The 12517-nt window shown below is 35.3% G+C and overlaps 1 protein-coding gene across 4 annotated transcripts; it reads left to right on the top strand.

Annotated features, from left to right (window-relative positions):
* Window positions 1–990: 990 nt before the first annotated feature.
* On the top strand, window positions 991–4396 carry LOC103336783 (Putative membrane lipoprotein). Of its 4 annotated transcripts, none has more exons than XR_016122242.1 (4): window positions 991–1451; window positions 1653–1928; window positions 2076–4030; window positions 4208–4396. XR_016122242.1 is itself a non-coding variant. In XM_008239880.2 (4 exons), the coding sequence occupies exons 1-3, from the start codon at window positions 1211–1213 to the stop codon at window positions 3992–3994; spliced, it is 531 nt and encodes a 176-aa protein (XP_008238102.1). In that variant the 5' UTR covers window positions 993–1210; the 3' UTR covers window positions 3995–4030; window positions 4208–4396. The 4 variants fall into 4 exon arrangements, 3 of the variants coding, with proteins under 3 accessions (XP_088897970.1, XP_008238102.1, XP_008238101.1); XM_008239880.2 differs by having other exon boundaries at window positions 993–1451; window positions 3981–4030; XM_089041844.1 differs by having other exon boundaries at window positions 2076–4396.
* The last annotated feature ends 8121 nt before the right edge of the window (window positions 4397–12517 follow it).

Here is a 12517-nt window from a genome sequence, read left to right as displayed (position 1 = left end):
TTTTGTTGGGCACCTACGAGTTTAGGCATCAATTTTCTTCAAAGTCTCAATCTTTAGTTAGATACCAAGTATGTATCAATAACTGGGACTCAAAATATATTGGAACTTTTTAAGTTTATGTGGGTTTTAATTTTTAAGTGCATTTGTGTCTATTTAGTAGGGGTGAGCACGTTTTGGATTGGACCAGTTTTTGCCTCAAATTAGAACCGATTCGATACTATTCATCCGGTTTGGTTCGGTTCAGTTTTAGTTAAAAAAATTCAAAAACTGTCCGTTTGGATTGCACTTGGTTCGGTTTTGAACCGGATTGTAAAAATTATTTTTTAATACAATTCTCAACTGAAATATCATTAATTTTACTTAAAAATTAACAAATTATTCAATTTCATATAAAAATAAATATTAAAGTTAGAAAAGAGAGATATTTTGAAATTGAACTTGGATAAATATTAGTTCTTTTTTTTTTGGTGAAATTAAAAATATAGCATTAAATATAAATGTAAATTGAAATAATATATTTTTTAATTTGACCGGTTTGGTTCAGCCCGGTCCAGTTTTTGAAGACATGGAACCATATCCAAAATCGGTCCAAACCAGTCCAGTTTGGTTTTTGACCGGTTGTTGACTTTTTGGGCAACTCGGTTTTTTTCGGTTTGATTCGGTGCGGTTCGGCTCGAATTTTCGGTTCTCAAGTTTGAGTGCCCACCCCTACTATTTAGGTGAGTTTTTGGCTATATTTGAAAGATTTTATAAAAACGGACATTTTTAAAAGTAATGGGTAAATTTTAGCTATTTTTGATAAAAATTCAGTAGGGTGTAGGGGAATTTGTATTTTTTCAAAACTTAATATGAACAGTAGTGGGGTGTGTTTGGATATATTAGGGTTAAATTTTAAGTTGGATGACCTTTTTGTCATTTTATTCAAGAATAAAACTTAAAAGTATAATGATTTAAGTATTAGGATTAACGAAGAAAAATGGAGAGTATATTCTTTTAGTTTTGCTTAATGGGTCTAACGATTCTAACCTGGTTTCAAAGTGTGTACTGTGCCTTTCTTCTTCTCGCAGAACCTTCGCCTATCTCACAGCTCACTCCCTCTAGAAGATGAAATACCCATAAATACCCAGAAATTAAATAAAAAAAAATCTCCGAAATACCCACCAAATTTATCAATAATTTCCATACTCATCAGTGATTTTGAGGTGCTATAATGATAATAAAAGGACTGTTCAGGAGGTATGAAAGATGGAACCCAGTACACCCAACATCTGGAGCATTTTGGGGATTGGGAGTAGGAATTGGTTGTGGTATTGGATGGGGTCCTGGTTTTGGGCCTGAGGTGGTTGGTTATGTTGGAGCTGGATGTGGTGTTGGTTTTAGTGTTGGTTTCACTCTGCTTGGTGCTGGAATTGGTCTTCCTGCAAATTGGCTCCTTCAAGTTCCTTATAATGGTAATTATTAATTTCGTAATTTTGCCTCTTTATGTGAGAACCATTTCATTGGTGCTGCTTCTTGTATTTATTGCTTACCACATACATCTCTTTCTTTATTGATATGGATGTTTTCATTTTCCTGGTGAAATTCAAAGCTGTAGTTTTCAGTGCCCATCCAGATTTAGCTTCTTTTTTTTCTTGTTTTTTTTTTGGGTCCAGCTGCGATGGCAACAAGAAGTGGTGCATTGGGGTTTGGTCAATCTAGTGGTCTTCCTTTCTCCAAAAACATTGCAGGGGAGGGTTGGAACAACATTGCACCTTGCTTCACAAACCTGCAGAGAGAAGCCAGTGGAAGGTTCTCTAGCTTTAAGCAACAACATCTTTTGGACAAAGGGGTTGATTTATCTGAAATGAAGAGCCGGCTAAGTGTCAATGCTAGTTCTATGTGTGAAAGTTTAGAAGCATTTCGGGGACGCTTCTTCCACTCTCCCAAAGGTAAGTTGACACATACAACTTGTATTCTAGTCAAAGGATAACTCTCTATTATCATTACTATTGATGCCACAATTCTGGTTGTTCTTTTGCTGCTTTCTTATAAGTTACAACTATTTATTGTCTTCTTTATTTTTCCCACCATGATAGCTATCATCAATTTTTTTAAGAAAGAAGTCCAAAATGAACTACATTAAGGCAAAATTAAAGCCAGAAACAATTTGACTTCTTGGAACCTGATAATGTAATGGCTACACAACGCACAAGAACTGTTTTGGTCAAGTTTGTCACACGGGACTACAGACTGAGCTGGAATAATTTTAGTCCTATGCAGTGTTTTATTTTATTTTTGATGGGAGAGCTTCGACAGTCTCATTTTTACTGGACTATTAATTATCTATATTATCTGAGGTGTGCTTTTGTCAATGCGCATAGTCTCACAATCTCCCTTCAATAGTCTCAGTCAGTAGATCCCAGACCGGCCCATACATTCTTGGGTAACAACCCAGGCAGTGATCATGAGTTAGCCTGAAAATTTGATAAACCATATTGATTTTCGTTCAAACAGTAAATCCAGGAAAAGTTAGTAAAATGATGATTTGCTGCTTGAGGCCAACATAATGGCCAATTATTTGATGTTAGTTCTACCTGCAGACCATGGTATGCCATTTATATCTAACACGATGGTAGAACCTGCCAAAGAAAAGTATTATACTAGAAATAAATATATGATGTGATACATTTGAGGTATTGGTTGATCTAGAATTGATCAGAGTGAGTGGATTTAATATCTGTTCTCTGTGTAGCTAGTTCATGATGATTTCTTAAAGACAGTCATCTCTTCATAGAACAGCTTATGTAAGTCACACGAGAGGGAATGATATAGTTCTTTGTAAGTTTTCACCCTCTTACTTTTCAGAATTTAGATAGCTTGGATAAACATTAACTGAGCTTCCCAAACAAACTAACTTATATAAGTCAGACGTTAACAAATTGTTCTAGCTTTTCTTTTCCTTTAGGTTCACTCTGAAAGGCTGCAGCTTAAAGGATTCTATTTCTTTGAGTAATTTAAGGATTATTTCTGAAGCATGGCTATGAACTAATAGCTGCTAAGAGTGATGAAATTGCCCACCCCACAAATTCTTTTATTTTGAATATAAAAATTATCTGTAATCTAGTCTTCCTGCCCACCAGTTCTCCCAAACCGTCCATACCTCCTTCCTTTTCCCTTAACCCTCAGCCTTAACCCTAACCCTCACCTATAAAAGTAAAAATATTTGGTAGCTACCATGGCCAGTTCGTATTACCTTCTTTAATCATGGCAGCCCCATGGCCTTGCTGCAATAGCCGTAGCAGCAAGGCCACAGTTTTTCCCATTTTAAGATATTGAAATGCTATAAGTGGCACACGACACTTTTTTCTTGTATTTAAATATTGTAACATTTCACACATATATAAGACTAATATACTCTGTATAGGGTAGACAAATCATTATTACACTCAGACCGCTTGATCATTCAAAGTTTCTAAATAAATGGTTAAAATGAATGCTTAATTCTGGATTTGGTGGTAACTCAGAAATCACTATTACAATCAAGAGAGTGAATGATGTTTACACCATTCTCCATGGCAATGCCGCCATGGCCTGGGAAGGCCTGGACATCCACAATTTTTTTGTTAATTTCAAATTTTAAAGGTTTTAAGAATTATCCTCTTTGGTAATTTTAGATAGGGACAAATTTATTATAAAATAACTGTTATAGGGTGGAATTAACACCACTTTACTGTTAAATAGCAGAGGCTAAGTTTGATATATAGGTGGCAGCACTTTGATCACAATGTTTCAATACTCATGGCTATGGCCTTCGCATTTAGTTGTCCTTTCTGATGTGGTTCATCCGATGACTGATGTCACTATTTCTACACTATCTTTTGTAGGCTCAAGATACTGTTGTCTGATAAGTCCTGATGATTTTGGTTTGCTTGTTCTGCTTTATGTTTCCTTTGTTCACTTGAGAAAGAACAAAATAATAACATATGTATCCTTGCTTTCAGGTACAAAAAGTTGACACCATAGACTATCTGGTGCATATATTATAAGGATTGTAAGCATTCTTACACTGACCAGTCTCTTTAAACTCATTTTTAGCCATGATTATATATAGTTGGTCTATAATATGTAAGTAAGAAACGTTTAACATAAAGGATTCCTCAATGCTGCATTCTTAGAAGCAGCATTTTTATAGTTTTTCAGAAAGCCTTTTTTTTCATTGTTTGTGCAGACAGAAGACCTTTGTTTATTAGTTCTGCAAATTCCTGATACAGATAATGTGCCTCCAATAGTTTCCAACATCATTTATCTTGTACCAGCTTCAGATGCATCATAGGTTTCGCCGTCCTCATTTTCAGTTTTAATGTTATATTTATGAAACCTAATAAGATTCACGTTTTTTATGGACTTTATCTTGCACAACCCTTTAAGTTGACTAACCATGGATAGTCTTCCCTAGATAAATATATTGCATATATAGAAATTGGAAAACAGAGGATTGTCTATATCTATTCAATTCCTACGGTAACCATGTCGAGCCAGCATGCTAAATTCTTGTAATTGGCATAATCTTGAGGAGGTGTTTGCTTAAAATGCACTCGGCCAAAGTTGTTTTTCTATGTCTTGACACAGATTAAACCCAAATGAAAACCAAAATATGTTGAAGACCACCCCTAGAATCAACTAGATAGCCAAAAATACTAGCTGAATCTAATCCTTTTAGCTCAAACTGCGATCAATTAAACACTAAATGGAACTCACAGAGTAATAAAGATGAATCCTTGATCTATAAACATAGTTATTAAGATTTGCTCAAGATCATCGTTTTCAATTACACATGCAAGCTAAGACTAGAGCTTATTGAGCTACAATTCTCATGCTCACTCAATTAAGTAGCATTAGAGCACTGAATTGAATACCGTACGACTAATGTTCAAGCTTGGGTTATTACTGAGCATCCCTTTCTATTTATAGAAGAGTCATGCACCCTAATTGTGCTGCAATAAATCTGTCACTGGCACAAACTCATCGGCCTCAGAAAGAATGAGGTACCTACAAAGAATATCAGGACGAATGGTCTTTAACAAAGACATGATATGATGTCTACTGAAGCTGTCTTCAGAAACCTATCATTAACATGGAATGATCGGATTGTGATTCTCAGAATTTGCTAATGAAGGTCATTGAGGCAACGATTGATCGATCCATCACTAGGATTGATTGTCGGGTTACTGACTTGACAAAGATGACAGATTTGTATGAAACTCATGTACTTGATAAGGTGTACTCATGTACTTCATGTTAGTTCATCCAAAGGATCAGGCCAAAGTTGTCCCAACAAAACAGTCAACATGCTGCTAAGCGTATGTTAGAACGTGATCCTACAAAGAGCATTTTGTCATAGGAAATTGTTAATACAAAGGTTGTACGCAGTTCCAATGTTACAGACTCTACCAAAATTGCAAGTAGTGTTGACAAAAGAACTCAAGAAATAAAAATTGAACAAGTTAATTTTCGGAAGTTGGTAGTGATTATCAAATATCTTGATAATGTTTGGTGAGAGAGAGAGAGAGAGAGAGAGGGTAGAATCTTAAGCCACGATGGAAAAAGGGAGAGACTCAAAAGTACTAGAATACGGAGAGAACCCGTTAATTTTCAGAACGACGGTGAAGAGATTATGTGGAGCAGTCCTAGTCAGCCATTTCCACGAGCTTCTGGAGTCATATCTTCCATTTCAACGAAGCCTAATTGTATGGTGCAGTCAAAGGGACTAGGGATGCCTCAGATGGTGTTTAGTATCTTACTCAAAAATGTAAATTAAAAAATTATGATTCTTTTTAAAAATATGAGTTTTTAAATAGTGATTTTAAGATCTAAAAACTTGTTTGGTGTTGAAATCCAAACTATTTTTAAGATTAAAAAAATTGAAATTAAAATCAGAAATCAAAAACCCTAGATTCCCAAATTGAAATTAACAGAAAGAGAGAGAGAGAGAGAGAGAGAGAGAGAGAGAGAGAACATAAAACTTCACTTTTTTGTTTTGTTTTGAGAAATTTGCATAAATACCACATGAACTTTCAGGTATATGCGTCATTACCACTTGAACTTTTAATTTTTATTTTTAACCACCTGAACTTTGTAAAGTGTTGCAATCCACCATCTACGTCTAACTCCGTTAAAATTTCCGTTAAGTTTAAGGGTATATTCGTCAATTAACTATAACAAAGAATAATTATATAAAAAAACAGATTTTAAAAAAAGATTAACCTAATTACAACGCCCTCACCCTACCCTACACCTACTTTTCCAACTTTTCCAACGTCGATTCTCTCCACTGCAAAAAAACCCACCCTCCCAAAACCCACTCCCTGCACACACCATACTCTATATTCATCTTTTTGTCTCTTGGCATCTCTTGTGTGGGTTGTTGGCATCTCCCAAAACCCACTCTCTGCAGATGTTTAGGACCTTTTTGGGATATTTATATATACTAAGAATGCAATTGATTCCTTCCCAAAACCCATGATGAAGTTACAAAATTTAAATTCTAGCTTTGATGTTAAATTTTTTGAATTTGCTAGATTAAGGATGAGATAGAGTAATTGTAGTCTGAAATTTTTTTTTTCGATATGCAAACTTCCATTGAAATGAAGGACAAGCCTTTGAACAAATAGTGCAAGCCACAAAATGAATGCAGGAAGGCTTTGGCCAAAAGAAAAAAAAAAAAGGAAATATAGGAAGGCAACAAAATCAATGGACCATTACAATCTGATATGATATTTGGTGGAATAAAGACGATGGAGTAGACAGAAGAGAGAGAGATATGGAGGTTAGCTTTATTTTTTTGTATTTTTAATTCTTTTTTTTATATAATTATTCTTTGTTATAGTTAATTGACGAAAATACCCTTAAACTTAACGAAAATTTTAACGGAGTTAGACGTAGGTGGTGGATTGCAACACTTTACAAAGTTCAGGTGGTGAAAATAAAAATTAAAAGTTAAGGTGGTAATGACGCACATACCTGAAAGTTCAGGTGTTATTTATGCAAATTTCCCTTTTGTTTTTAATAATGTGGGTGTTTTTGAGGTTTAAAAAATGGGTCTATCAAACGGTTTTTATAGCTTTGGACTTAAAATCTGTTTTTAAATTTATAAAATTATATCCAAGTAGGATACCAAACATGCCCTTAATCTCACCATGTTATTCTTCAATTTTTCTTGAGCCCATCATCAAGAAAAACTTACCTACCATTTTTCTTTGCCTGTCATCATTATTTATTGTTTCAGCACCCTTGCATGTTATTCATGTACCAAACTTTTGGAGTGTGCACTATCCTGAAAAACTTACATATCACAAATGTAAGCATCTCTCTCATAATTATTGATTTTTGGCTAAAAGTAATTTTTGATCTTAGCATAATGTTGGGTCATGAAGGGGACAAGGGAGGGGATAAGGTGGTTTGTGAGGGTGGTCGGGTCATGGCTGTAGGGTTGGGAGTAGGTTGAGTTAGGAGGAGGAGGTTGGGTTGGGAGAGGGAGGAGGGATGGGATGAGGTGGTTGGGGAGGGGTTGATATGGGGTGGTTAGGGTGGGGTTGCAAGATTAGACCGAAATGCCCCTTAGAATTTGACAGAAATAGAGGATGAATTGCTTGGAATTTAAATTATAAGGACAAAATTGATCAAATTGAAACTATAGGGACCTTAGCAATAAAAGTGATAAACTACATAGACCAAAAGTGACTTTTTGCCTTGATTTTTTATTTTTTTTAATACAAACCATAGTCTAAACTATAAGGGGATGGAGATTTCTCATACACACACTAGGGTAGAACCCGATGGGTATAACTATTGAATTTTTAATCACATTTACTTCAAAAAGGATAATGAGATTTCCCACCCATGCAGGGACAGAGCCATGTAGGGACTAGTGTAGTCCCAGAGCCCCCTCTCAATCTGTTTACCCCTTACATTTATATATTATAATATACTATATTATATTATATTTGGGATATTTACTCTTAAATCAACAATGTATTAGGTTCTTTTTGTCTACCAATTGACCATTAAACTTCTTTATCACTCTTCTACTTTCAATTAAATCTACTAGGTTAGGTTATGATATTTACACTAAAAACTTAGGAGTTTTTATTCTTCTCTTTCTCTTCCTCTTTTGTTTAACTTAAGCTTAAGCTTTGTGATTTTTTCCCCTCCTTTTTACATGTTTGAGTAGTGTACTTTAATATTGGGATTTATGATTTTTTTTTTGTTTGTTTGTTTGTATTTCTTCTCTCTGTTGCAATATAAATTATTAAGTTTTGAGTCTTTAATAGTGTAGATGATGATATTAATATTTAACCAATTTATAATATAAAATCAAGGACAATTATGATTGCAATGAATGAATAAGTTATTAATTAATATGAAATGATATTATGAAGTGGGCTAAACCGAGTATTTAGTATCGTATTAACTTATTAAACAGTTAGCGCTTGAGTTCACTTATTCTAATTATTTTATAAAATTGAAGTCACATAACCCTAAAATTTTGGTGTTCGTAGCTCAAATTGAAGCGACATCAAGTGAAGTTGTTGGGGTTGTTGGGTGAATCGAAGAAAAAGATGGACATCAGACCAGCAAAGCATGGTGCCCATTGTCACTGTGGAAAGATGGTAGTGATGATGACTTCATAGATTGATGCAAACCCATGTTGAAGATTCAAAGTGTGCCCAAAGTCAAAAAAAGGTAAGAAACATAATATGTCACGGTTGTGGGTGGTTTGCTGGACAAGAAAAATTGATATTTGGTATATGTGGGTTAATGCAGGGAAGAAGACAAAAAGGATGTTAGCTTTGGGAGTGGTATGATCTTGAAATGTACCCACGTGGTGGTGATACCTGGGATGCTGAGGAAGATTCATAAATTGGAAGAGGAAAATGCCAAAATTCAAAGAATGAGCAGAATATTGACTGGGGCTGTATTGGTTTCTTTCTTATTGTTGTATTTAATGAAATAGAATTGAAAGGATGCATTGGTTTCATTCTTGTTGTAGTATGTAATGAAATGGAATTGAAAGGATGCATTGGTTTCCTTTTTGTTAATGTAATATGTTAAGAATTTTTTGCAATGAAGTTTATGACATACAAAGATACAAATATTCCGTATAAAATTCATCTTCAACAACACATTTCATTTCATACAAAGATACAAACATTCCATTTCAACCTTCAATCCATATCCATTTAACCTGAGCAGCAGTTTACAAAAGTAGTTTTTGATGGAATCATCCAAAACCAAAATTTATTACCAAAATCCATCACAAACATCCCAAAAGCCATTACCAATATCCATCATAAATATCCATCACAAATCCTCCCAAAAACCAAAATGCAGTGGATTACAAATGAAGTTTTGCACATCCTAAAATAACATATCCATTCAAACATCCCAAAAGCAACATATCCATTCAAACATCCCTAAAATATCATATTCAAGGGTCGAAGAAGGCGTCTTTGATAAAGTGCTTCCTATGTGCAGTTTTTTTATTCTCTTCCTAGCTTGACTCCCTTCTGCAGTGGTAATAGGTTGTGAAATTGGCCTTGATTGACTGGTTTGTGGCTCATTTAATGGAGGGTAGCTTTCAGTTTGAGGTTGTTGAGTTTGTTGTGCCCCTTGGGAACTTGGTCCTCCATCTTTCCTTTTCCACAATTGCCTTGTGCATAGTCCATTGCCTTTTAGCTAAGAGCTAGTACCTTGACCTCTTGGCCTTAGTTCCATTTGTGATTTTGTACAATCTCTCATTCACACCTACAAAATAACACCGTAAAAAAAATTCCCAATTCAAATAATACTAGTCAATTAAATTATGAGTTTATTTAGTACTTAGAGCTTTGGTCTAAAAGACTTCCTAGCCTTCTTCCTTGGAGGATTTGAGTTAGAATTCTAAGGCTCTTGAGAAAAATATTTGAATTAGTAAATACAATTAAATAGTAAAGGCAGTAAAACAAACTAAAGGAGAGATTGGTACCTTATACCCTTTCAGATTATGACATTCTCCTCCACAATTGCCACATTTTAATGGAATTCCATACTTTGGAAGCTTGTATGGATTTGAGGTTGTTTGGGTTCAGTTGCAGGCATAACTATAGGCTTATAGGTTCTTAGATAAGTTTCCTTCTTATACCTATCATTAATGTAGTCTTCTGGATTCTCACGAAACCAACTTATGCAACACATGCATGCAGATGTGGTTGTCCATTCAAGTCCCAAGCATTGCATGAACAAGATATGGCATTCAAATCAACAACAAATATTCGACCACTATGGTGCATCACCTCAAACCTGTTCCGCCTAGCACCCTTGGGAATACACCATTGTGCCTTTTCTTTGGTCTTATCTAATATCTTTGTTATTCTGGACCAATTTGGCCATGCCATTTATCACAAGCCACCCTTCTACTAGCCATCAAGAACATTATATAGAGCCAAATTCTTTCTAATTTTGTCAACACTAGCTTTTCCCTTGCATCTAATATGCTCTTGTTGAAGGCTTCCCTTGTCACATTTGGTGGTAAACTTAAAATGTGCCCTACTCTAATGCTTAGGGTCCCTTTCTACAAGCCAAGCATGAGCTTCTATAGAAAGCTCCAACATCTTCCTCATCTCAGCATCATACTAGGGAACTATAGTACTCCTTGTAGTGTTTTCCATTTGTAGCTTCAGAGCTAGACTTTTATGCTCAATATAAAGTTTGAATACAACAGTGTATATGCTCTGCTTGTCAGTCATGAAGACATATCTATGGTTGTTGCCTATATTCAGATCTTGACCAAGTAATTCCAAAAACCACATCCATGTTTTGAAGGCCTCAACCTCAACAACAACATAGGCAATTGGAAACATGCCATTATTGTCATCAACCCCAACACCACATAACAATTGCCCTAGGTGAGGCCCTTTTATATGTGTTCCATCCAAAAAAATTACAGGCCTACAACCTTACCTTTTTGCAAGCTGCAAGACATATATACAACCTTTCAAACCTAGGCCTTTCTCATTCCAATGAAGACTTGATTATAATTGTGCTTCCCACATTTCTATTTCTCAACTCATTGTAGTAGTCCTACAATGCTTCATACTGATTGATAAAAGATCCCCCGACAATATCAACTGCCAATGCCCTTGCTTTTTACACCACTGTCTTAGAAGAATGGTAGCCATAATCTGTAAACACTGCTTAGCAAATGAAGAAGCTGTTCAATTTGGATTAAGTCTTAATTGGGTAGAATACCTTTGAGCCAACCACTTTGCATTGGCATGTTTATTTTTATTGCCCCTGCTACATTTATGTCTTGGATTACATGTCTTCACTTGGAAATATATGCTACTAGCTATAGTGCTTGCATGCAAAACAAAGGGAAACCCTTCTTGACAAATAACTCTTATTGTTGTTGGATCATTCTTCTTAAAAGTTAATTCCTTCCATGATTTACAGAATAAATCCTCACAGCTTTCCTGAAGATGATAGCATTAGCAAACCTTAACCTCATTTTAAAGACTAGGTTGGCCATATCAGTATCGGGTATGAAGTCCTCATACTTTGGCATCCTATGCTTCTTTCTTCTCAAATTAGCAATTGATTCATATTCACTTGAAGAGCTATATGCGCTTGTAAGTGCAAGTAAAGTAGTCCCATTTCTTGAGTGATCATCTTCCTCTACATTTGGATCACTATCCACTATACTATGATCCACATATCCATCAAACCACCTGTCATCATTTTTCAAGAGGGCCTTCTCTATTTCAGATTGTTCATAATCATTATCTACAAAATTTGGATCATTAGTTTCATCATCCTCACTTTCCTCATCCTCACTTACCACTTCCTCATCCTCATTATACACTTCCTCATCCCCATTATACACTTGCTCATCCTTATCCCCATTATACACTTTCTCATCCTCATGCACATTTTGCACTTGCTCATCCTTATTCCAATATATATCATAATCACTATCTGTAGGCTCTTAGGAAATCCATTCATTTAGTATAACAGATTTCCATATGTTTTGATTTCAATTAGTTTCCTAGTCCCAACCTCTTCACCATAAAAGCCACACCATCCTCATAACCAATATCTTTACCCATAGCCCACAACTCTAACATGGACATATACTCAGCCTCTATGTAGTCAAACCAACTTACGGAACCACCCAAGTAAGGCCATGCTCTCTCACCTGAGCCTTTTTTAAGTACCTTACCTCCATGACATAACTTTAATGTCACAAGGTCCTCTGTGTTTTCATATGCCACATACCAAGCCTAAATTAATACAGTGCCTTAATTACCTTAGTCAATGGAATACTGACAAAGCTACACACTAAATAAAGACCAAAAACCATTCATATTTACACAAACATAGCAAACAACAGAAGGACCAAAGAAAAAGGAAAAAACAAGGACCACTAATAACAGAAGGCCACCGAAGAGTTAAAAGATCGACAAAAACTACAGTAATACAATAACAAACATCCAAAAGCACA

The sequence above is a fragment of the Prunus mume genome, linkage group LG7 (genome assembly GCF_029339155.1).
Source record: "Prunus mume cultivar Tortuosa linkage group LG7, ASM2933915v1, whole genome shotgun sequence".
NCBI lineage: Eukaryota > Viridiplantae > Streptophyta > Magnoliopsida > Rosales > Rosaceae > Prunus > Prunus mume.
This window is presented reverse-complemented; position numbering and strand designations above follow the sequence as displayed.